Genomic DNA, 26,729 nt, shown 5'->3' with positions numbered 1-26,729 from the left:
GCTGTATCATCTGACAATCCTCATCATTGTCCGCAACTCCACCAACCTTTGTGTCGTCTGCAAACTTACTAATCAGACCAGCTACATTTTCCTCCAAATCATTGATATATACTACAAAGAGCAAAGGTCCCAGCACTGATCCCTGCGGAACACCACTAGTCACAGCCCTCCATTCAGAAAAGCACCCTTCCACTGCTACCCTCTGTCTTTTATGACACAGCCAGTTCTGTATCCAATTTCCCAGCTCACCTCTGATCCCGTGTGACTTCACCTTTTGTACCAGTCTGCCATGAGGGACCTTGTCAAAGGCTTTACTGAAGTCCATATAGACACCATCCACTGCCCTTCCTTCATCAATCATCTTCGTCACTTCCTCAAAAAACTCAATCAAATTAGTGAGACACGACCTCCCTTTCACAAAACCATGCTGCCTCTCGCTAATAAGTTCATTTGTTTCCAAATGGGAGTAAATCCTGACCCGAAGAATCCTCTCTAACAATTTCCCTCCCACTGACGTAAGGCTCACCTGCCTATAATTTCCTGGATTATCCTTGCTACCCTTCTTAAACAAAGGAACAACATTGGCTATTCTCCAGTCCTCTAGGACATCACCTGTAGCCAATGAGGATACAAAGATTTCTGTCAAGGCCCCAGCAATTTCTTCCCTTGCCTCCCTCAGTATTCTGGGGTAGATCCCATAAGGCCCTGGGGACTTATCTACCTTAATGCTTTGCAAGACGCCCAACACCTCCTCCTTTTTGATAACGACATGACCCAGACTATCTACACTCCCTTCCCTAGACTCATCATCCACCAAGTCCTTCTCTTTGGTGAATGATGCAAAGTACTCATTTAGTACCTCGCCCATTTCCTCTGGCTCCACACATAGATTCCCTCCTCTGTCCTTGAGTGGGCCAACCCTTTCCCTGGTTACCCTCTTGCTCTTTATATACGTATAAAAAGCCTTGGGATTTTCCTTAATCCTGTTTGCCAATGACTTTTCATGACCCCTTTTCGCCCTCCTGACTCCTTGCTTAAGTTCCTTCCTACTGTCTTTATATTCCTCAAGGGATTTGTCTGTTCCTAGCCTTCCAGCCCTTACGAATGCTTCCTTTTCCTTTTTGACTAGGCTCACAATATCCCTCGTTATCCAAGGTTCCCGAAACTTGCCAAACTTATCCTTCTTCCTCACAGGAACATGCTGGTCCTGGATACTAATCAACTGACGTTAGAAAGACTCCCACATGTCAGATGTTGATTTACCCTCAAACAGCCGCCCCCAATCTAAATTCTTCAGTTCCTGCCTAATATTGTTATAATTAGCCAACCGGCTCTCCAGCTGCTCGCTCCCCGCTTTCCCCCGTTCCCCTCCAGCCACTAGCTCTCGGCTGCGCCGCTTCCCTCAATTCAGTCAAACGCTCTTCCCTCGTCTCAGCCACAAGTTCTTCCCTCGTCTCAGCCACACGCTCTTCCCTCGTCTCAGCCACACGTTCTTCCCTCGTCTCAGTCACCACTGGCAGCCGGCCTTGCTTCTTCGAACGGCGCCTGGTGACTGATGAAATGTGGGAGCGAGTGGCCCAGAAGAGGGAGGCGGCGCGGCCGAGAGCTAGCGGCTGGAGGACAAGGAGGGGGGTGCAGGTAGTGGAGAGCAACTGGAGAGCGGGGTCCGGGGGGAGCAGTGAGGTCTGGAGTGAACGACTGATGGAGGCTGAGGTGTGGGGTGGTTGATAACGTGGCCAGTGAGGAGAAGGGGCAGAAAGCGAGTTGCCGAGGTGGGAGAGTGGCCCCTGGGGCGGAGCTAGTAGCTGCATTCAGGTGAAATCAGTACTGGTCAGTCATATAAATGAATCCGAATAGTGAATTGGCAGCACATTTTATACTCTGTCCAATTTTCGATTGGGGTGACAATTCATTATCTTCCAATGGAAAGCAATCATAAAATTATTTTTCTATTTGATAGGATAACTGGAATAGTAAATGGAGCTGAGGATTACAGTTAGTATTCCACAAACTACATAGCAGATAACTGGGCTTCCACCCAACTTAATGTAAGGTTCGCTTGCGAGAACGATCTAGACATAAGCATTTCATGATAAATTGAGCAGCGCCATCTTTAATCCTGGCAGACAATTCGCCACCCCCTCCTCCATCCTCTACCTGTCCCCGAACCCGAAACCTGCTCCGGAATAGCAGACCCCTCTCCAGGGCTATAAATCAGACAAACATCCCTCTTTATAATGGCGGCGCAGTGGTTCGCACCGCAGCCTCACGGCTCTAGCGACCCGGGTTCGATTCTGGGTACTGCCTGTGCAGAGTTTGCAAGTTCTCCCTGTGATTGCATCAGTTTCTGCCGGGTGCTCCGGTTTCCTCCCACAGCCAAAGACTTGCAGGTTGATAGGTAAATTGACCATTGTGAGTTGCCCCTAGTGTAGGTAGGTGGTAGGAGAATGGTGGGGATGTGGTAGAGAATATGGGATTAATGTAGTATTAGTGTAAATAATTAGTGTAGCGCATCTGCAGCGCAACGTTGGCGAATTCCTGCTGGTACTGGCGCCCGAGGCTGTCACCCACCTCCCGGAGGACGCAAATGAGCTTTCCCGGCGTCGATGGTGGGAACTGATGAAATGTTTTATTACCTGCATCCCCTTCCCCCCCCTCCCACCTCAACCCCCCCCCCCGCACCCTCTTCCCCCACCCCTCCCCCATCGCAACCCCTTCCCCTGCATCCCCCCTACCCCCCAACAGCCCCCTTCCCAGCTCCCCCTCGCACCCCCTTCCCTCCACCCCTCCCCCTCGCACCCCCTCCTCCCACCAGCATCCACCTATCCCTGAGCAGGGGCCCTAACAACCCACCTGCCTTGTGGGCGTCTCAGGAGAGACCAAGGCTAAGGGAGTAAACCCTAACAGAAAATCCGGAGCGGAACCCCGTAGGCGGTCATGTGTCACCTTTGGCATGTTTCCGGCAATTCCTGCAGCCAAACGTCATGCTCTGCACTCCATTGGACCCCACCAGAAAGACCGAGAGTGGGGTTTTGACGCTTGGGCAACTCTCAACCTCCATACATTCGCCCAGGCATGCGCCATGGAGCGGTCACTCCATAGTCGCCTCACAGCGACCGAAACAACACAGAAGGCAGCAGTTACGGGTTATAAGTCCAGCTCAATTGGTGTACAGATTGGGCGCCACGGGATGCCTTTGTCGGTGGGAGAGGTCATCGCACTCACTGGACAGCTACCGCCCGCCTCAAACCGGGCAGCTCCCGGTCAATAAGGTTCTGTCCCGCCACAGTCCACCTGCTTCAATGGGTGCTTGGAGCTCAGGGTCATTGCCCGAAAAGTGGACTGCAACACTGCACCAAACAGCACGAAAAAAGGAAAGAAGGTACCAGCCCTTCATTTTGCAAGCTGGAATGTCAGAACTATGTGTCCTGGCCTGTCGGAAGACCTTACACAAATCAAAGATTCTCGGAAGACTGCCATCATTAACAACGAGCTCAGTAGACTCAATGTGGACATTGCAGCACTTCAGGAGACACGCCTCCCTGCGAGCGGATCTCAAACAGAGCAAGACTACACCTTCTTCTGGCAGGGTAGGGATCCTGAAGAACCAAGACAGCATAGAGTGGGCTTCGCCATCAGAAACTCTTTGCTCAGCATGATAGAGCCACCTTCAAATGGCTCGGAACGCATACTGTCCATCCGACTGCTCACCGCCTCTGGTCCAGTACACCTACTCAGCATCTATGCTCCAACACTCTGCTCCCCACCTGAAGATAAAGACCAGTTCTACGAGGAACTCCATAATATCATTAGTAGCATCCCCAATACCGAACATCTGTTCCTGCTGGGGGATTTTAATGCCAGGGTTGGGGCCAACCATGACCCATGGCCCTCCTGCCTTGGGCGCTATGGCATTGGAAGGATGAATGAGAATGGACAGAGTCTGCTTGAGTTATGTACCAATCATAACCTCTGCATCACCAACTCGTTCTTTCACGCTTAACCCTGTCACCAGGTTTCATGGAGGCACCCAAGATCACGTCGTTGGCACCAGCTGGACCTCATCATCACAAGGCGAGCCCCCTTAAGTGTTCAAATCACACGCAGCTTCCACAGTCCGGACTGCGACACCGACCACTCCCTGGTGTGCAGCAAGGTTAGACTCAAACCAAAGAAGCTGCAACACTCCAAGCAGAAGGGCCGCCCACGCATCAACACGAGCAGAATTTCTCATCCACAGATGTTACAAAAATTTCTAAATTCACTTGAAAAAGCCCTTCAAAACACTCCCACAGGGGATGCTGAGAGCAAGTGGGCCCACATCAGAGACGCCATCTATGACTCAGCCATGACCACCTATGGCAAACGTGTGAAGCGGAATGCAGACTGGTTTCAATCTCATTTTGAAGAGCTGGAACCTGTCATCGCCACTAAGCGCATTGCACTGTTGGACTACAAGAAAGCCCCCAGCGAGCTAACATCCGTAGCACTTAAAACAGCCAGAAGCGCTGCACAAAAAACAGCCAGGCGCTGCGCAAATGACTACTGGCAACACCAATGCAGTCATATTCAGCTGGCCTCAGACACCGGAAACATCAGAGGAATGTATGATGGGCCAACCATGAAGAAGATCGCCCTCCCTCAAATCTAAATCAGGGGACACAATCACTGACCAATGCAAGCAAATGGACCGCTGGGTTGAGCACTACCTAGAACTGTACTCCAGGGAGAATGGTGTCACTGAGACCGCCCTCAATGCAGCCCAGTCTCTGCCAGTCATGGATGAGCTGGACGTACAGCCAACAAAATCGGAACTCAGTGATGCCATTGATTCTCTAGCCAGCGGAAAAGCCCCTGGGAAGGACGGCATTACCCCTGAAATAACCAAGAGTGCTAAGCCTGCTATACTCTCAGCACTCCATGAACTGCTTTGCCTGTGCTGGGACGAGGGAGCAGTACCACAGGACATGCGCGATGCCAATATCATCACCCTCGATAAAAACAAAGGTGACCGCTGTGACTGCAACAACTACTGTGGAATCTCCCTGCTCAGCATAGTGGGGAAAGTCTTTGCTCGAGTCGCTTTAAACAGACTCCAGAAGCTGGCCGAGTGCGTCTACCCTGAGGCACAGTGTGGCTTTCGAGCAGAGAGATCCACCATTGACATGCTGTTCTCCCTTCGTCAGCGACAGGAGAAATGCCGCGAACAACAGATGCCCCTCTACGTTGCTTTCATTGATCTCACTAAAGCCTTTGACCTCGTCAGCAGACGTGGTCTCTTCAGACTACTAGAAAAGATCGGATGTCCACCAAAGCTACTAAGTATCATCACCTCATTCCATGACAATATGAAAGGCACAATTCAGCATAGCGGGGCCTCATCAGACCCCTTTCCTATCCTGAGTGGCGTGAAACAGGGCTGTGTTCTCGCACCTACACTGTTTGGGATTTTCTTCTCCCTGCTGCTCTCACACGCGTTCAAGTCTTCAGAAGAAGGAATTTTCCTTCACACAATATCAGGTGGCAGGTTGTTCAACCTTTCCCGCCCAAGAGCGAAGACCAAAGTACGGAAAGTCCTCATCAGGGAACTCCTCTTTGCTAACGATGCTGCATTAACATCTCACACTGAAGAGTGTCTGCAGAGTCCCATCGACAGGTTTGCGGCTGCCTGCAACGAATTTGGCGTAACCATCAACCTCAAGAAAACGAACATTATGGGACAGGATGTCAGAAATGCTCCATCCATCAATATCGGCGACCACACTCTGGAAGTGGTTCAAGAGTTCACCTACCTAGGCTCAACTATCACCAGTAACCTGTCTCTCAATGCAGAAATCAACAAGCGCAGGGGAAAGGCTTCCACTGCTATGTCCAGACTGGCCAAGAGAGTGTGGGAAAATGGCACACTGACATGGAACACAAAAGTCCGAGTGCATCAAGCCTGTGTCCTCAGTACCTTGCTCTCCGGCAGCGAGGCCTGGACAACGTATGTCAGCCAAGAGTGACGTCTCAATTCATTCCATCTTCGCTGCCTCCGGAGAATCTTTGGCATCAGGGGGCAGGACTGTATCTCCAACGCAGAAGTCCTCGAGGCGGCCAACATCCCCAGCTTATACACACTACTGAGTCAGCGGCGCATGAGATGGCTTGGCCATGTGAGCCGCATGGAAGATGGCAGGATCCCCAAAGACACATTGTACAGCGAGCGCGTCACTGGTATCAGACCCACCGGCCAACCATGTCTCCGCTTTAAAGATGTCTGCAAACGCGACATGAAGTCCTGTGACATTGATCACAAGTCGTGGGAGTCAGTTGCCAGCGATCGCCAGAGCTGGCGGGCAGCCATAAAGGCGGAGCTAAAGTGTGGCATGTCGAAGAGACTTTGCAGTTGGCAGGAAAAAAGACAGAAGCGCAAGGGGAGAGCCAACTGTGTAACAGCCCCGACAACCAATTTTTTCTGCAGCACCTGTGGAAGAGTCTGTCACTCTAGAATTGGCCTTTATAGCCACTCCAGGCGCTGCTCCACAAACCACTGACCACCTCTAGGCGCTTACCCATTGTCTCCCGAGACAAGTAGGCCAAAGAAGAAGCCTTCCCCCAATTTAGCACTTTCACCCGAGGACTACTCTTATCCTTATCTGCAGGTACCTTAAAACTTATGGAATTATGGTCACTGTTCCCGAAATGCTCCCTACTGAAACTTCGACCACTTAGCCGGGCTCATTCCACAATACCAGATCCAGTACGGCCCCATCCCTAGTTGGACTATCTACTTATTGTTTCAAGAAGCCCTCCTGGTTGTTCCTTACAAATTCTGCCCCATCCAAGCCCCTAGCACTTAGTGAGTCCCAGTCAGTATAGGGGGAGATCATGTGTTTTTGCACATCAGGAAGGAAAATCAAAGCTTCCCGTGCCTCCCCCGCCCCCTGAAAATAAATCTTGTACATTCCGCAGAGTACAATCTCTAACCAGCAGGAGACAGCACTTGCAGCATAATCTTACTTTTTACATCGATATTTTCACAAAGTTTTATTGCTGCCTTCAATTTGCAGCATTGTTTTCTAATTGTGAGTACAAAGTGAAATGCAGAGCACACCATTCACCTATAGCAGTGTTTTACTAATCACTGCCAGAGGAAACTTGCAGAGTTCCCTCCAGCTCAATGTTCAGAACTGTCAATCAACAAGTTTGCCAGGGTTTGCAAATATTCTGAAGTTTGCAATGCAGCCTCCTCGCAAGTTTAGTCAATGGAATTTAGTAAAGTATATGCAACATCGAATTTAAACCCTTTCTGCAGCGTTTTACATACATTGAATTAATTGATGAGCATATCAAACTCCAACTTTCACTCGTCAAAAAGAGGCAAATCTGATGGCGTCTTCAATATTAATGAGGAACCGGGACACGCCCCGCTGCCAGGGAGGAAGCTGATTGGCGGTAGGGCGAGCTGAACCGGCGCTGATTGGAGGGCTGAGCTGTCAGTCAGGGTGACGGACGGCTGGCTGGCGGCCGGGAGCGGGGCTGTGCAGGCAGTTTGCGGAGTCCCGCTTGGTTCGAGTGTCCGTGAGTGAGGGAGTCTTTGAGGGAGTGAGGGGTCCCCGGGAGGCACCATGACCAAGGAGCAGCTCCGGCCCCGGCTTTGTGTCATCAGTAAGGGCGCCAGCGGCTACGGCTTCCACCTGCACGGGGAGAAGGGGAAGACGGGCCAGTTCATCCGGCTGGTGGAGGCGGACTCGCCGGCCGAGAGAGCGGGGCTGCAGGCCGGGGACAAGGTGGTGCAGGTGAACGGCGACAATGTGGAGCAGGACAGTCACCAGCAAGTGGTGCAGAAGATCAAGGCGGTGGCCGAGCAGACCCGCCTGCTGGTGGTGGACAGGGAGACGGACGATCTGCTGAGGGCCCTGGGGCTGGTGTGTAAGGAGGAATACATCCACGGTATCCCTGACAGCGAGCAGGACAAGGGGCAGCAGGAGGAGCCCGAGGAGAAAGCCCCGGCAGCCGAGCCCAAACAGGCCGACACTGTGTCTCAGAGCAGCAGCGAGAAGGTAAGGAGGAGGGAGCCGGGTGAGCACGGCCCGGGGTGGCTCACTGAGGGTTTACCCTGGTGGAGAGGTCAGTACCAGCTGTGATTCTGGACTCAGTGAGCCCAGGGTGTAAGTGTAATGCCCAGTCTGCTTTATAAAGTGCTGGAGTAACTTGTGTACCACCTGTTGAGACAGCAGGGATTCCCTGCCCGGCTGGAAATAAGACTGCAGCTTCTGGCTCTGACGATAGCAGGGTGAGTGAGCAGGCAACAATAACCCTGTCCCTCCCCAACCTGGGGTGAGGGACAGGAATTTCAGTGGATGCCAAAGCACAGAGGGTTTACTGAGTCGTCAGGGGTTCTTGGTAGTAGAACAAACCTGAGACAAACCCATTCTGATGGATTCCATGTTGTTGCACAGGGGCTGTGCACCTCAGATGGACAGGCTGTTTTCTGGTTTTCCCTCTTTGTATGCTAAGGTGGGGTGAGGGGCAGTAATCCTTCATGGCAGCAGACCTAGTACTGAGCGCAAGTGAATCTTTCCTTCGTACTTGCAGACATTCATATGGTTGATCAGTGGCTGAGTATTGCAGTTTTCTATTGGATAAGCACAAATCAGGCATTGGGATTAGAGTCTGTGCAGCGAGTGCTAAAAGCCCTTGGTTGGGTAGGTGTGTGGTGGAACAAGTGCAGATTTACTGTAGTGGGGCCATCGGTTCAATTTGTCTCACAAGAGCTGCTATACTGAAGACTGTCAGGCAATCCCCACTGGTTTTATTCATAGACTGATTTTGTAAAGCTCCATGTCTTACAGTATTTTCCTGTCTAAGGTTGGAGGGAGAGGATTTACATTTTTAGCACCAGTCATTTGAAAGCGGCTACTTACAGGTTGTGGGTTCAAGTGGGTTCAAGTCCCACTCTAGAGACTTGAGCACAATATCCAGGCTGATACTCCAGGGTAGTACTGAGGGAGTGCTTAACAGTCAGGGGTGCTGCCTTTCAAATGAGACATTAAACCGAGGCTCCAACTGCCCACTTGGGTGGATGTAAAAGCACTATTTCAAAGCAGAGCAAGGGAGTTCTCCCCGGTGCCCTGGCTGATATTTATTCCTCAGCTGACATCACTGAACCAGCTTGTCTGGCCATTACCACCTTTTGATTTGTGGGAACGTGCTGTGTGCAAAGTAGTCGTCGCATTTCAATCGTAAGAGACACTTGGGCATTCCCAGCCCAGTTACTAACATCATGGATTCCCAGCACAAACTGTACTTACTATGCACCCTGACTCCGAGGCCACAGGACTAATTCCTGTTGGGAAATGGGAAAGTTTCATATTGAGGCAGTAAATTAGGAGTGAGACTCCATTACTGGGCAGAGCAGAGGGAGCTTTCTTTTCTTTACTGACACCACTTGGAGAGTCAGTGGGGTTCGTCACGCTGACTGTGCCTGGCAGTCGTGGAGGCCCCTTTCCCACTGGAGGTCCTGAGCCTGGTTGGGGAGGGAGAGATTTCCTGGTAGAACTAATGAAGATGGTGAACAATTTAAAAGTCTTCCTTAAGAAGGCAGTAGTGGGAATGTGGCGCTCTGTCTGAAAGTGTGGTAGAGGCAGAAACTCTCATTGCATTGAAACAAATTCTTGGTTGGGTACTTGGTTAGGACTACAGACTAAGAGGTAGAAAGTGGGGTTATGCTGGAAAGCTCTTTTCAGCCAGCATTGACATGATGGGCCAAATGGCTGCCTCCTGTGCCATAAATTTTGTTTTCCCCTCCCCTCCCCTCCATGCCCCCACCTTAGGTGCTGAAGCTGATAACAATGGCAGGCAGTGAAGTGATTGAATCTGCTCAGTTTATGTATTGAATGAGGCAGTGTGGGGAAGTGCTGGATTGGCATTCAATGTGCATACAAAATTCATGAGTTGGTGTTCTTGAAAGTGGCTCACTCAATTCACTTGTCAGACCTCAATACAATGCCTCAGCATTTCCTCTCCTGCGTGGAGTTAAATATCAACTAAGAAACTGAGCTTGCAGAGTAGATTATTCATTTCCTGAAATCTGTAACTAACGGCCATCATTGGGCTCAATTAGGTCATCAAAGTATTAATATCAATACAATCAAATACCATCAGAGTTTGTGTGAGAAACATCTTCTCGACCCTTAATTTGTCTCAAATTGCTTTCACCTCAAGTGAGACCTGTACCCACCAGTACTGTACCCCAGTGTTATACAGAGACAAACCTGTCCCCACTAGTACTGTGCCCTAGTATTATACATGACAAACCTGTCCCCACCAATACTGTACCCCAGTGTTTTGCAGTGACCGACCAGTCCCCACCATGACTGTATCACAGTGACAGACTCGTACCCACCAGTACTGTATGGCAGTGTTATACAGTGACAGATCTGTACCCCAGTGTTGTACAGGGATGGTATTTATACCCTGTTGATAGGAATGCTCTCCAAGGCGCAGCCCAACTTGGGTGGACAAAGTCCAAAATTGACACTCTCTCTATCTGGCGCAAAATGGAAATATGAGGTGCCCACGGGACTGATTGCACAATGACTATGTTGTTGTGTCCATTGACTATTTTTGTGAAGCTTTCATTTTTGTGGAACTTTTTGCCAAATTGTTGCGATATTTCTTAGAGAGTATCTTTCTTTCATGCAATGACTGAATCAGGAAGGTGTAATGGCCAGTCGCACGAGCATCAACTCTCATGCGGCAGGAGTCTGTTCATCTGTGGATTGCCAGTGGGATCTTCAATGTTCACAGGATCTACTGTAATGAGATCCTGGTTCAAATATCTCTGAAAAATTGTGCTTGTAACATTGTGATTTTCCTTATGCCTGCTTGTGTCTGAACACACAATCCTTTGCATCAAGTTGCCATTGTTGCTGATGGGAGGCTAGTGGTGATGAATTCTGAAGTTAGGCAATAGTTTGACACAATGTGTAAGTGTCATTCTGGAGTGAAGTCAGCCAGATCAAATTCTGGCCAGCAGTGTGAGGAATTGTAAGCTTTTTCCCAATGCTTGCTTTCATGTTCATAGCAAAACTGCAATCCGTTTCCTACAAATTGGAACCTGCATCTTTATTCAGTGCTGTGTATAGTTAGTGTGCCCAGATATAACAATTAACCCATTAACTAGTCCATCTCCTTCCAAGGCTGGAAATAATTTGTTTATGGGCAACATACTCGATAGCTCTGTATTTGGTGGCGGTTCATGCCTCCAGCATCGAGGAACAGTTCAATTCCACATTTGGCCCATTTCTGTTTTGGGGAACGTCAGAGCTACAACTACAGGCTGGTTCTGACTCCTTCGCGTGACACGTATGTGAACTGTGCTCCACCTGACATGCTTGGGTGGTGGGAATGAAATGTGCCCCACTAAGTCATTATGCATTATGCTTTGTTTGGGGAGATGACAATGGATGGACAATTTGTTTACCCCGCACCAACCCCCCCGCACCACCCTTCATCACACTTGATTGTAATATCATCACCACTTTGTCAGATTGCATGTAATAACATTAGGCTGTTCCAGCCGTCAGTGTATCTCAAACTTAGTTTCTCCATTGGGGAAGATTCCTTTCCCTTGGTGTGAGGACACTATCCATATTAACTTCAGAAACACTTTTTTTATATGAAATTTTAAAAAAAGACAGGAAATATAAATTTGATTTCCATGGATGATGGTTGTCCAGATAAAGTTATATGATACTGCTCCCTCTGATTGTAGTATAATTACAAACATTGCAAAGCAAACATTTCTGCTGAATTAACTGGTGGTTTATTGAGGGTTTTTAGTAATGTTGGAATTAAGGAGTAGTGCTGGATGGTGAGCTGACTCTGGCAATGCCAAGTAACTTGGGCCCATTGGTGTTCCTTTTAAATCCATTTACTGTACATGAGCTATTTAAAAACTGACTGCAGTTCTAATTTCTGTGTCAGTACACTGTTAGAAGTTATATTAATCTGAGGCTGTAATTCAATGTTGAACAATGCTGTGCATGGTTCTGTGTGTGCATGACTGGCCCCTTTTTAAATGAGTGTTGGAATATTGGAAGTCCCTGTAACACACTGTTCAAATCATTGAGTGTCTGAAATCTCATAGTAATTGATCAGTTTGAAATTCCTGAATGACAACGAATGAGCAGAAATTCTCGGAAAAGAAACAGTTCCATAAGAATGGGCTTGTTTCTTAAAGTTACAACCTTTTTATTTTGTGGACTTAGTTAATTGAATGATGTCAGTTGTAACTGTAGAACTAGAATATATGCCTGTTGCTCACAGGGTTGTTCGTCTATAGTCTGATAAATTTATTTCATTTTTAACCATAAAACGTAATATTTTTGAAGACTAGAGAGAGACTTTACGGAAAGTTAGGATGAGTCCAGTAAGTGAAAGTAACTATCAGACAGGGTTTGCTGTTGTCTCCTGGGCAACATTGCTACCAGTTTACTGAGCACTACTTAGTGGACAGTCTAGTATGCGATGGGTAAGGCATGTAATGGTGCTGTTCACTTCCTGGTGCATCGCTTGTGGTTCTTAGTTGACACCCACGGGTTTACCCTGGTGATAACAGTTTTATTAATGTTGCTTGAGGGATAATTATTGGCCAGGAGACCGGGGAGAACTTCCCTGCTTTTCTTTGAAATAGTGTCATGAGATCTTCTACATCCACTTGAGAGGGCAGACAAACCCCTCTTCAGAAAGACTGGTCCTCTGACAATGTGGTGCCTCCTCAGTACTGGCCTAGAATGTCTGTCTGGATTTTGTGCCAGAGTCTGAGCTACCCCGAGCCAAGGTCCCAGAGCTTGCTGTCGAGATGCCAGCACTGCCCAGGCACCATTCCTGCTGCTTTGTTTTACACAGAATTGTCTAAGTATCAGGGGACAGCATTCTGCTCCTACAACAGCTGATTTCTTTCAGAAACCTTTTCACTTTACAATACAATCAGCCCACCACTGGACTTCCTATGTCAAGTTGTTTCTACATCAAGGTATTTGGAAAGTGAAATAAAATATATTCTGAGGGTATAATCGGAGTTTGTAGTTACTTTAGATGTTACTCCGTTCGGTGTGGAGGTTTCAGGGTGATCTTGTGGGTAGCCTGGGTTTCCCCTATAGCATGGCAAGTGGCTTGCTTTTTCTTCTGGCACTGGGTGTCGATGCACATTATACAGATGGCAGGCTATGCTGCGTTCTTTGCCAATGTGCGATTAAGAAAGGGAGGCAGATGTGTGACGCAGATTGCAATGGAACCTGACTGAGGGGAAAGTGGAGAAGTAAACAGTTTGTGGTTTACTCTACTGCCCCTTCCAATAGAAAGCATTGCACCAGTAAAATAAAATGGGAAGAGCACCTTGGGTCTCATTTTGAGTACCTCTCTTTTGTGGTCCCAAGTACCATCAACACTGGAGCATACCAGGTGTATGTGAAAGATCCCATTTAAAGAACAGAAGAGTTTTCCCCAGTGTCCTGGCCAACATTTATATCTCAATCAATAGCTGAAACACATGATACCTATGGTATTGCCTGGATGGTTGCAGCTGCAACACTGAAGAAGCTTGACACCATCCAGGGCACAGCAGCCCATTTGACTGCAATCCCATCCACCATGTTAAACATTCACTCCGTCCACCACCAGCGCACAGGGGCAGCAGTGTGTACCATCTACAAAATGCATTACAGTACTGACTGAGCCTCCTTTAAACAGCACCTTCCAAACCCGCGACCTCTACCACCTAGAAGGACAAGGGCAACAGTTGCATGGGAACACCACCACCTGCAAGTTCCCCTCCAAGCCACACACTATCCTGACTTGGAACTATATCGCCGTTCCTTCAGTGCCGCTGGATCAAAATCCTGGAACTCCCTCCCTAACAGCACTGTGGGTGTACCTACACCACGTGCACTGCAGCGGTTCAAGAAGGCAGCTCACCACCACCTTCTCGAGGGCAATTAGGGATTGGTAATAAATAGTGGCCTTGTCAACGACGCTTACGTCGCATGAGTGAATTAAACAAAGTTATTTCATTGCTGTTAATGGGACCTTGCTGCATGCAAATTTTCTGCCACGTTTCTAATAGATTTTAAAGGGGATGCAGGAACAGTGACACCTGAGGGTTTATATACACAAAACTTTGAAGGACAAGTTGGGAAGACTTTTTTAAATAGCATATGGATCCTTGGCTTTATTAATGGAGGATAGAGTCCAAAAGCAAGGAAGTTATGCTAAACCTTTATAAATCACTGGTTCTGTCTCAGCCTGGAGTATTGTGTTTAAATCTGGAGCAGATTGACTGGAATGGTACCAGGGATGAGGAACTTCAGTTATGTGAAGAGACTTGAGAAGCTTTGGTTATTATACTTGGAACAGAGAAGTTTAAGGGGAGATTTAATAGAGGTGTTGAAAATTGAGAGATTTTGGCAGTAAATAAAGAGGAACTGTTTGTTACCAGTGGCAGGAGGGTCAGTGACCAGAGGATACCGATTTAAGGTGATTGACAAATGAATCAGAGGGAGATGGAGAAAAGTTTCTGTAATGAGTTGTTAGGATCTGGAATGCACTGCCTGAAAGGGTGGTGAAAGCAGAATAACGCTCAAAAGGAAATTAGATAAAGACTCAAAGGGGAAGATTTAGAGGAGCAGAAATGTGTGACTAATTGGATAGCTCTTTCAAAACCCGACACAGGCATGATGGGCTGAATGGCCTTCTGCGCTTTAAGATCATATAGTTTGTGTTTTTCGAAGTGTTGCTGTGACCGTGTGTATGTGAAGAGGAGCTGGTTTTGTGTATGAAAGTGCTCTCCTCTGTTTCAGCACTTTGACCCTTGTTGGAGATGGTGCAATGTGTTGAACTGTTTAAATGAAGCTGGGAGAATGTTTACACAGCTTGATGCATTATGCATAGTCCAGGGGTTTGTATGAATTTGTTTCAAAAGGTCAAACCAAGAAAATTTCGTAACTTGTTATCTCAGCATTGATACATAGAGGAAATATTGATTTTAAATATCTCTTTCTTTATTTCTTTGCTTTGTTTTAATATTTGTACAGGGCACTGTGTGTGTGCTAGTGGAGAGCAAATTCACTCCCGCACCCTTAGTTCGTACACTGGCACAGGAGTGGCCAGTGTTCTGCTGCTCAATTGAAACCCAACTGGTGAGTCTGGCTATTGCATCACTGGGGGCATCACTGAAGATACTGGTCCTGTTCTTGGATGACATCACATACTTGCCCCTCCGAGCAGGGGACACTAGTTGGTCTTTGGGTGCAATGACCCTTGCTGATTTCCACCTTTTTTAATGTTCTGCCCAAGATGAACAGGACAGGGCATTGAACCTGGAACCTTCCTGGGCCCAGTATTTACTGAGAAACAATGAGGGAGCTCCCGTTCTTTTCATTTAAATGTACAATGTCAAGTAAATTCGGATCCATAACCAGTCATAGTTTTGTATAACTTGCTGCACAGCACGTTCTGATTTTCAGCCCATGTAGGAAAAATTGCCTCATGTTATAAATCAGACTCCTCTATTAAAACGCTCTTCTGACTGACCTCCCAACATTCACGCTCTGTAAACTTTACCCTTTCCAAAACTCCGCTGCCCGTATCCTAACTCGACAAGCTCGCTGACCTACACTTACTGTCAATCTGACAATGTCTCCATTTTAAAATTCTCATCCTTGTTTCCAAATCTTTCGATGGCCTCACCCCTCCCAGCTCCCTATCTCTGTAACCTCCTCCAGCCCTACAACCCACACCCCACCCCAATCTCTGCCCACCTCCTATTCTAGCCTCTTGTGCATCCTCCTATTCATTTAGCTCCAACTATGTCCTGTGCTCTGGATTTCCCTCCTTAAACCTCTCTGCCTCCCTCTCCTTTGAGATCCTCTTTGAAACCTACCTCTTTAACCAAGCTTTAAGCCACCTCTCTGAATATCTCTTCCTTTGGCTTAATGTTGATTTTTGTTTGATAACGCTGCTGTGAAAGCCATGTAAATTCAGGTTGTTGAGTGATACGATGGAAATGGCATAAATGGGGAAATTAATATTGTCTCCCTCCTGAAGGCGCTACCTCGTGGTGAAGTTACTCACTCACTCACTCCTGTGCCCACCCATGCCAGCCTGTGCACCAAGTGTCAGCCAGGTATTCAACCATGATGATCATCATGAGGGAGCCAGATGTGTAGCAGACCTGGGAATCCTGCCTGTTTTACCTGTCTGCCCTGCTCAGGGGCACAGTACAGCCATTTACATAGCAAGAGAGTGGATATTGAACCTGGGAACTCTTTCAGTGCACAACCCAGTCCGGCTTTATGTTGGATTGTGCAGCCATGGCTCTATTGGTAGCATTCTCGTCTCAGTCACAAGGTTCCAGGTTCAAGTCCTACTTCAGGGCTTGAGCACAAAAATCAAGGCTGACACTCCAGTGCAGTAATGAGGGAGTGCTGCATTCAGAGGTGCTATCTTTCAGGTGAGATGTTAAAATGAGGCCCTGTCTGCCTCTTGGTTGGATGTAAAAGATTCCATGACGCTATTGTGACGAAGAGCAGGAGAGTTAGCCCCAGTGTCCTGGCTGATATTTATCTCTCAATCAACATCACTAAAACAGATTATCTGGTCATTATTACACTGCTGTTTGTGGGAGCTTGCTGTGTGCAAATTGGCTGCTGCATTTCCAACATTACACTAGAGATTACACTTCATAAGTACTTCATGGCTGTGAAGCGCTTTGAGACGTCCGGTGGTTGTGAAAGGTGCTATATAAATGCAAGTCTTTTTTCCTTTTTGGATTATTGACTCCAAACTTGTAACCCAGCTTTGTAAAACAATCACTGTCCTTCAGTTAATATTATTTAGAGGTGTTAAGGTTTGTGTGCCCTGACATATTTTAGAGAAAAATTTAAGTGGTTCATATATGCTAGACTTTTTCCGCAACAGTCTCCAAGGCTGTTGACTATTAACAGACTCCAGTGTACTTTGACATCGTGTGTGTGAGGGACGCACTTGTTTTGGAAAGGTGTGTGGGAAACTTGGACTCCTTTTTATTTTCCTTTTTTTGCTGTGTTCACTTCAAGATGAGGATTGTTCATACTGGAAAATGAATCCCTATTAATTTCAGGCATCCAGTATCCCATCAAACACTCCCAGGGCAGGTATAGCTCTGGTTAGATACAGAGTAAAGCTCCCTCTACACTGTCCCCATCAAACACTCCCAGGGCAGGTATAGCACTGGTTAGATACAGAGTAAAGCTCCCTCTACACTGTCCCCATCAAACGCTCCCAGGGCAGGGACAGCATGGGGTTTGAAGCTCCCAGTTATCTGTTATGTGCTGACAGAATGTAAGTCTATGAATGTGCTGGATGTTGAATGTTGATGTGGAACAGTTGGTGCTCTGCACTATTTAATGGCAGTTAATGCATGTCTGAAATGCCCCACATTTATGCCACGTGATTTTAATTCCTGTGAACAATCTCCGTTTGACATGCTGACGGGGACGTTGGTTTGAAGCTGAAAACAAGATGTTGGAGGAATTACTGTGCGTTGACAGGGTTAATCTGGACCAAGACCACCTTCATGACGCTTGCCTCTGAGCAGAAACAACTTCTTTTAGACATGAGATTCTAAAGTTGGTTGACTGAGGGATTTGTTGTAGAACAGCATGTGTGTTTTTCTTTAAACTGTTCTGGAAATTTTTAGGCACTTTTTAATGAATTTCTAGCTTGACTGTGTTAGTAACTCTCCCTCCCCTCTGAGTCCCAAGGTCATGAGTTCCAGCCCCACTCTAGACTGGAGCACATACAGTCTGTGTTGATGTTGGCTGAGGGATGAATATTGACCAGGACACTGGGGGAACTCCCCTGCTGCTCTTCAAATAGTACTTTGGGACCTTTAATGTTCATCTTAAGAGGGCAGATGGGGCCTCTGTTAAATGTCTCATTCAAAAGACGGGACCTCTGACAGTGCAGCACTCCCTGAGTGCTACACTGGAGCGTCGGCCTGTATTATGGGTTCAGGCCTCTGGAGTGAGATTTGAACACATGACCACCTGACTTGGAGTGGAGAGTGCTACTCACTGGACTATAGGGGCATTCCTTTTCAGACTAAACCATTTTAAATGTAACGAAGAGCTCCTGCTGGCTTACTGATGTGTAACATTAGTCATGTCCTTATCAGACATGTGAAGTCATGGGGTCTGTAATTATACTGAGGAGCACAGTGAGGAGAGGTGGGCTCTGCCCCCTCCCTGCCGAGTGGTGGGTTTTCCAGAGTTGAGTTTGAGGAAACTTTCCAGTCAGTCCATTTGAAATCAGCCTAGCCCAGCCCCAATCTGGCTGTTTCCAGGTAGATGTCCATTCCTGTCTGTCTCCCTGCTATCAGTGGCACTGTATTTGGTGCATCTTGCTAACTGGAAATGCTGAGTTCCCTGCTCTTAAAACCTTGGTTAGGAGAGTCTGCCCACTGTTGGGGCCTCCCTTGCCATCTCTTTACCTGAAAGCACTAACCTAGTGTTGGGGAGAGGGATTCGGAGAGGGGGGACAGCTACAGATTGACACTCCCCTCCCACCCCCCTCCCCTGTGCATGAGTGCAGTGGGTGCTAGCAGACTAGTGAGGGATCCAACACAGCTGGTCCTGTCCCCACCTGACAATCCTCTGCTTGATTCCCAATGATTCTATCCCAGTATCAGTGAAGATCTCATTAACAGGCATGTTCAGTGAGACTTTTGGGTTTTTAATGCATTAACGTTTCACTTGTGGTTTGTTCTTCTCTCTTTTTTTGTTAAACTTCCTGCTGCAGTCAGAGATAAAAACTTGATCAGCGAGCTCCCCTGAGAGTTTATGCAACCCTTTGTGGTTTCCGATAAAATGGCTGAGGACTAAGTTTAATGAAGTGAGTTAGGTGACTCCAGAATTGCTTTCGCGCTGAACAAGGAGCATTAAGAATTGATATGTAGTTAAACTGAAACCACAAGACTTCCTGAGTGACCGCACAGCACATTAGCACACCCATGAACAAAACATGCTTGAAAATACTACTCTTCCAGCTTTAATTTGAGCACTATAACCAGCCAGAACTGCTCTTTACATCTGCACCTTCCAATTTTCCCCCACTGCTTACTTCACTGCACATGATCAGCTTTAGTGCAGATTACAGAAAACCCTTTCATCCTGTTTCTGTCAAAATTCATCTTAACATTCAGTAAGGTTTTATCAAAAAACTTGCATTTATCTAGTGCCTTTCGCAACCACAGGACATCTCGGAGCGTTTACAGCAAATGAAATACTTTTACGTGTAGTGACTGTTGTAATATAGGAAATGTGGCAGCTTGTTTAGACACAATGTCCCACAAACAGCAATCTGATAATAAACAGACCATCTGTTTTAGTGACGTTGGTCGAGCAATAAATATTGGCCAGGTCACTGGGGAGGACTGCCCTACTCATCTGAATAATGGCCATGGGATCTTTTACATCCACCTGAGAGGGCAGACAGGGCCTCCATATAACCTCTCATCTGAAAGACAGCACCGTTGACTGTGTAGCACTCCCTCAGTGACCTGTTAGTATATGCTGTTGGATGGGGCTCAGGTCAGACTCTGGTACCCTCTCCCAGGCTGGCACTTTGTACTTGGCCTTATGGGTGCAGAGTGGTTGAATATGTCCCAAATGTGCCTGTCTCTGTCTCTATTTAAATGTGATTGGTTTATGGAAGGTTTGGTAAGTGTGTGGGAGGTAAGCTGCGTGTAAAGGGAATTTGAGAGTGTGGTTGTTGCAGAGAAATCAGTTTGTGAGAGTAGTACATGGTTGTGGAGTGTATGTGGTGTGGGATGCCAGTTTTATTGTGGTAGTGAGTTTTAATGAGTGGCCTGGATTGTGGAGATTCCTCTGGAGACTGGGCATGTCAGTGCTGGGTGGGGTCCACCCTAAAACTCAGTCGAGTTAGGGAAGGGTGTGCTTTGTGTGCTTCCTATAGTTGAGTGTCTTATTAATTGGAGCTGTTTGTATTATTTGTGAAAGTACAAAGAACTTTGTTTGCTGTGGGTTAAAGGCTCCTGCATACAGAGAGATACATGGCAGTTACAATACAGACACAGGTCATTCGGTCCAATCAGTCCATGTCAGCATTTACTCTCCACGTGAACAAATAATTCCAGTGATGTTTACCTGCCTTGTTCACACATCCCTTCAACCCTTTACCTTCATCTGCCTATCAAATTGAACCTTGCATTTTGGCATATTTTCTGCCTCAACCTCTAACCCTAGTAATGAGTTCTACAGCCTCTTAACTTTGAAAAAATTTCGCCTGTTCCCTGCTCTAATGTTCTGAATCTCATATTAACCTTGTGTCTATGGCCCCTCCTTGTAGACCCTCAGCTACTAGAAGCAGATTACTTCTATTTACCCTGTTCCATCCTTTCTTAACTGGAAACAGTTATAACGTGGCAAAATATCCATCATTCTATTGAAGTCCCAATTCTTCCACAAAAGCAAAATACTGCAGATACTGAAAATGTTGGAAATACTTAGGTCAGGCAGCATCTGAGAAGAGAAAAAAACAGAGGTAACTTTTCAGGTCTGTGCGACCTTTCATCAGGTCACAGGCTTGAAACGTTAACTCTGTTTTTTTTCTCCGCAGATGCTGCCTGACCCGCTGAGAAGTCCCAATTCTTTGTTTTCAGATTTCACTGTAATCACATGTTACTGGTTTGGAAAGAAATCTGCCAAAAGTTGTCCAGAGAGAGAGAGAGAACATGTCGCAGTGAGTCAATCTCAATCTGCTCATTACTGTGTCTGATCCGCTCATTACCATTCTGAGGATGTCAGTGCTCCAACTTGAGCACGCTCAGTAAGCTGCAGATGGACACATGCCAAGCCTGCCTGCTCCCAAATCTCTCAATGGGTTTATTTTCAGAACTCTCACTGCTGGAAGATAGGAACAGGAGAAGGCCATTCAGCCCCTCCAGTCTGTTCCATTGTTCAGTGAGATCATGGCTGATCTGCAACCTAGCTCTAAAATCACATCTTTACCCCATATCCCTTTAATACCTTTGATTAACAAAAATCTATCAATCTCCGATTTAAAACTAACAATTAATCTAGCATCAATTGCCATTTCTGGAAGAGAGATTCAAATTTTTGTTATGCTTTGTGTGTAGAAGCGTTTCCTAATTTCACTCATGAAAGGTCTGGCTCCAATTCTTAGACTGTGCCCCCAGTCTTAGACTCCCAACCAGGGGAGAGTTTCTTTCTCTCTACACTATCTGTTCCCTTAATACCTTGAAAACTTCTATCAAATTACCTCTTCATCTTCTAAATTCCAGAGAACACAATTCTAGTTTGTGTAATCCCTCCTGATAATTTAACCCTTTGAGTCCAGGTATCATTCTGGTAAATCTACACTGCACTCCCTCCAAGGCCATATATCCTCCCTAAGGTGTGGTGTTCAGAACTGCTCACAGTGCTCCAGGTATGGTCTAACCAGGGCTTTGTATAGTTGAAGCATGACTTCTACCCCCTTGTATTCTAGTTTTCCAGATATAAATGCCAGCATTCCATTATTCTGTGATTATTTTCTGTACCTGTTCATGACATTTTAATGATGTATGTAACTGGACCCCAAGTCTCTTTGGACCTCCACTGTTGCTAGTTTTTCAGCATTTAGAAAGTTCTATCCTTTTTAGGTCCAAAGTGGATGACCTCACATTTCACAACATGGAAATCAATTTGCTGCAGTTTTTCCCATTCACTTAATCTATCAATTGTCATTTTATGCTTTCATCTACGCTGCTTGCAATGCTGCCCATCTTTGTGTCATTGGGAAATTTGGATATGCAGTTTTCTATCCCATCGTTTAAGTCTTTATTAAATAGAAGAGGCCCCAACACGGATCCATGCAGGACACCACTAGTAACATCGTGCCAATTAGAGTACCTGCCTATTATCTCTACTCTGTCTCCTGTCACTCAGCCAATTTCCAAACCAGGTCAATAATTTGCCTTCAATTTCATGAGCTTCAACTTTAGCAGTGGTACGACCGGGTGAGGAAGGGGTCCCAGGCTCCCTTCTTGGCCCTTTCCTGGTTTGACCATAGCAGTGTTTTAGCGTAACACCTCAGTGAGTCCTTGCTCACTGCACTCTAATTGTAATTGCAAAATTAACCAACCAGACAGATTTTGTTAGGTTTAAACAAGAAAGATGTAAGTTTATTAGCCTGAACGCTCTAACTTGGTTAAAATTACTAAAATTCGCGACGCAACCACGCGAGCATGCATAAGGGATAAACACACAAGTAGATATAGAGGGGGAGAAAGAATTAAGTGGTGGGGGGGGGTTGCTTGGCGTAGTAATGGAATTCAGTTACTGTCTTTAGTTTTGTTGTAAAGTCCTTGGGTGGAATTGCAGTCTTGTAGTTCTCGCGGGGCCCAATGAGCACTTTCAAAGTTGCTTCTCTGGTACCAGAAGGTTGAAGAGGTCATCTGTGTTGAGGCTTAAGCTGCTTCCATGGGTCCCTGGGACTTTGCTTGAGAGAGACAGACAGGGAGAGAGGGACCTTCCTTTTCTTCGGTCTTCAAATTGCAGTCTCTTCAAACCTTTCTGTGAGACACAATTCAAACAGTTCCCAGTCTGGCCAGCAGGTAAGTCATGTGACCAGCTGTTTGTTTGAAACAGTATTGTCTGTGAGGGTTGTTGATTCTCAAAGTTCTCCAGTCACACTCGGTGGGGTGTGGAACTCTGCTTCTTACAGAGACAAAGAAGGTTGATTATTATCATTGCCCAGGATAGTCTTGTTAATTAAATCAGTGAGCATGCCCATTGTCACTCTATTCAACTGGGTCTCAGAATGCAAATAAAAGCAAAATACTGCGGATGCTGGAAATCTGAAACACAAACAAGAAATGCTGGAAACACTGAGCAGGTCTGGCAGCATCTGTGGAGGGAGAAGCGGAGTTAACGTTTCAGGTCAGTGACCTTTCATCAGAACTGGCAGATATTAGAAATGTAAAGGGTTTTAATCAAGTAAAGCGAAGGTGGGGCAAGAGATAACAAAAGAGGTGTTGATAGGACAAGGTCACAGAGAATAACTGACCAGAAGGTCATGGAGCAAAGGCAAACGGTATGTTAATGGTGTGGTGAAAGACAAAGTGTTAGTACAGAGAGGGTATTAATGGACAGAAAACTGAGCAGCCTGGCCCCAAGCACAAACATGAAAAAACAGTGGGTAGGCACAGGAGAAGCAAACTCAAATAAATAAACACATCAAAGAAAAAATTACTAAAAACAAAAAGGGGGACCCGTCATGCTCTGAAATTATTGAACTCAATGTTCAGTCCTGCAGGCTGTAGCATGCCTAATCGGTAAATGAGATGCTGTTCCTCGAGCTTGCGTTAATGTTCACTGGAACACTGCAGCAATCCCAGGACAGAGTTGAGAGCGGGTGGGGGGGGAGTGCTTGTTTGTGTCTCAGAATGCAAATGTTCAGCCATGTTTCAGCTGTCCAACGTTGCACAGAACTTTAAAAAAAAAACACTCTGTCCAGTAAAAGGGTTCAAATAGTGTTCCATCTGACAAAATCTGGCAGGTGTGGTTTCCGCCACAACAGTCTCTTATGAGGAACTTTGTTAAACGCCTTCTGCTTTATAATTGTATCCATTCTAGATAATCAGGCATGCACCCTGATAACTTGGAAACAATAACATTAATATAGCGCTTTTAACATAGTAAAACATCCCCAGGCGCTGAACAGGAGTATTATCAAACAACATTCAACACTGAGCCACATAAGGAGATTTGGGTCAAATGACCAAAAGCTAGGTCAAAGAGGGAGATTTTAAGCGCATCTTAAAGGAGGAGGGAGGAGTAAAGAGTCGGTGAGGTTTAGAGAGGGAGCTTGGGGCCAAAACAGCTGAATGCAGGGTCACCAATGGTGGAGTGATTCAGGAATACTCGAGGTCAGAATTAAAGAAGCACAGATATCTGTGGGCTGTCAGAGATTACAGAGATAGGGAGCGGCGAAGTCATGGAGGGATTTGAAAACAAAGATGAGAATTGAGGCGTTGCTTAACCAGGAGCCAATGTTGGTCATTGAGCACAGGGGCGATGCATTGGGATATAGGGAGCAGAGTTTAAGATGATCTGAATCTTACGGGGGTAGTGGGTGGAAGGCTGGCCAGGAGAGCAGTTTAATAGTAGAGTCTAGAGGTTGCAAAAGCATGAATGAGGGTTTCAGCAAAAGATGAGCTGAGGCAGGGGTGGAGTCGGGTGAGGTAAAGATGGAAAGGCACTCAGCGGATGAGGCCGCAGGTTGGAGTCCTGATTTTGTGGAGAAAGGCTGGCAGCTGGAAGCCACAGTTAGCCTCAACACCCCTGCCTTGGACAGGAGGTTTCTGCTGCAAGGGTAGCGTTCCGACCACAGGCGAGGACAGATATGGCCAAATATTCTGCTGAAACTCAGATTCTTATGAGAAAAGGTCACTTTGGCCTGGAACCAGAGGGCAGCAGTGAACCTGTACCCTGGGGAGAAGCAGCGACCTTGAACAGTGGTGATGCTCACCTGTGTACCTCATCTCAAGTTCTTTGTCTCTGATATTTTCTCACTCCTCTGGTACACATCAGATTTGTGTGTGTATAATGATTTTACCACCTCAATTACTGATGCTGTGAAAAGCTTTGCTAATGAGGTTATGAGGTGTGAAATTGCAGCTCTGTGCTGCGGCACAGGATGGCTGGATATAGTTTTGCAAAGATACGGGGCCAGATGCTGGGCTAGAGAAGAGGCAAAAATGGTGCGAGGATTTCTGCCCCTCACCATTGCCCAGGTGAATTCACATCACTAGAACATGATGAGGATCAGCCGGAGCTGGGATGGTCAGTGGGAACCCCGGGTCTAGCAGCAAACTCCATCCAAGACTGCTACCACGACTTGTCATTTGGGCAGCTATCCAAGGGTGACTGTTCCTGCGACTATGCCCCGATGTTCAGTGCCCCAGGCTGGCTGTACGCCAGTGTGTGTCCCTGCTGTCACAGGAGAAAGGGTTTTATCTGGAGCCTGTGTGACTCAGATGATTCTTCTCTGGCTCTGGCCCCATGTTGTGCCCAGGAATCTAATGTGGAAGTGTTTTCACATGACATGGTATAAACTCTGATCCAGATTGTGTATTTTTCAATTGCTGCAATTATAAATTTAGTAAAGTTTTGATTTTTGTTTGATATTGTCCCTTGGCTGATTTGCTTGGCCAAGGAACTTGTGCAGAAAGCGATTAGGAAATCCTTTTGAGATAAGCAATTTAAACTTCATTCAAATCACAGGATGTAATGGTTCCCTTGTTCAGAGGAGGGCAAGCTTGGGGGGAGGGGGGTGGTCTCACCGCCAGCTGCTGGTTGTTGCTACACCTTGTATCTGTAGGAGCATTGTAACTGAGTCTGATCCTGATTATTCTGTGCAGGCAACTTGGAGTGAGGGCTCTGCTGTTGTTGCTGCTCACTCCTTGGCTCAGTGCTGAAGTTCAAAAGAGAATACAGATATTTATTTCATTTCTGTAACACCTTTCACAACCACTGGACTTCATGAAGCGCTTCACAGCCAATTTGGAGGGTAGTCATTGGCTGGCATAGTTCCTACATCACAACAATTTGAGAACAGCAAGGTTCCATGGTAATGTCACTGGACTAGTAATCCAGAGGCCCAGGCTAGTGCTCTGGGTTTGAATCCCACCCTGGCAGATGGTGAAATTTGAAATCAGTTAATAAATCTGGAATTAAAAAGCTTGTCTAATGATGACCATGAAACCATTGTCGATTGTTGTAAAAGCCTATCTGGTTCACTAATGTCCTTTTAAGGAAGGAAATCTGCCGTCCCTGCCTGGTTCGGCCTACATGTGACTCCAGAGCCTCAGCAATGTGGTTGACTCTTAAATGCCCTCTGAAATGGCCTGGCAAGCCACTTAGTTCAAGGGCAGTTAGGGATGGGCAACAAATTCTGGCCTAGCCAGTGACACCTGCACCCCACAAACAAATTTTTAAAAAATTACTAGATTGTTTAGTTAGCCATGCAGTGACGGTTAGAACACTGCATATCATGCACCTCCAACCAACCACCCCTCTTTCAGTCTGCTCCTATATATGTGAGTCCCCAATACCCACTACCTAAATACCATTAAACACACAACTGATATACAGTTAGCAACCAGATAATCTGGTTTAGTCATTGGGTGAGGGATAAATTATTGGTCCAGACATTGGGTATAACTCCCCTGATGGCACATTGGTTAGCAATGCAGCCTCACAGCTCCAGTGACCCGAGTTCAATTCTGGGTACTGCCTGTGCGGAGTTTGCAAATTCTCCTTTTGACTGTGTGGGTTTCCGCCGGGTGTTCCGGTTTCCTCCCACAGCCAAAGACTTGCAGGTTGATAAGTAAATTGGCCATTGTAAATTGCCCCTAGTATAGGTAGGTGGTAGGGGAATTGTGGGGATGTGGTAGGAATATGGGATTAATGTAGGATTAGTATAAATGGGTGGTTGATGGTCGGCACAGACTCGGTGGGCCGAAGGGCCTGTTTCAGTGCTGTATCTCCATATAAAAAAAAATGTTCTAGTAGTGCTGTGGAATCATTTATGTCCACCTGAGAGGGCAGACGGGGCTTTGGTTAAAAATCTCATCTGAAAGACAACAGTGCAGCACTCCCTCAGTACTGCATTGGAGT

The 26,729-nt window shown here is 46.6% G+C and overlaps 1 protein-coding gene across 1 annotated transcript in view; it reads left to right on the top strand.

The window, feature by feature from the left end:
- Positions 1-7,471: 7,471 nt before the first annotated feature.
- The window catches only part of LOC137384173 (Na(+)/H(+) exchange regulatory cofactor NHE-RF1-like), a 152,495-nt gene continuing 133,237 nt past the window's right edge, over positions 7,472-26,729 (top strand). Inside the window, exon 1 of the mRNA XM_068057800.1 lies at positions 7,472-8,045. Coding sequence (XP_067913901.1) covers positions 7,611-8,045 — 435 coding nt within the window. The 5' untranslated portion in view covers positions 7,472-7,610. The remainder of the gene's footprint in view (positions 8,046-26,729) is intronic.

The sequence above is a fragment of the Heterodontus francisci genome, chromosome 26, assembly GCF_036365525.1.
Source record: "Heterodontus francisci isolate sHetFra1 chromosome 26, sHetFra1.hap1, whole genome shotgun sequence".
In the NCBI taxonomy this organism is placed as follows: Eukaryota; Metazoa; Chordata; class Chondrichthyes; order Heterodontiformes; family Heterodontidae; genus Heterodontus; species Heterodontus francisci.
This window is presented reverse-complemented; position numbering and strand designations above follow the sequence as displayed.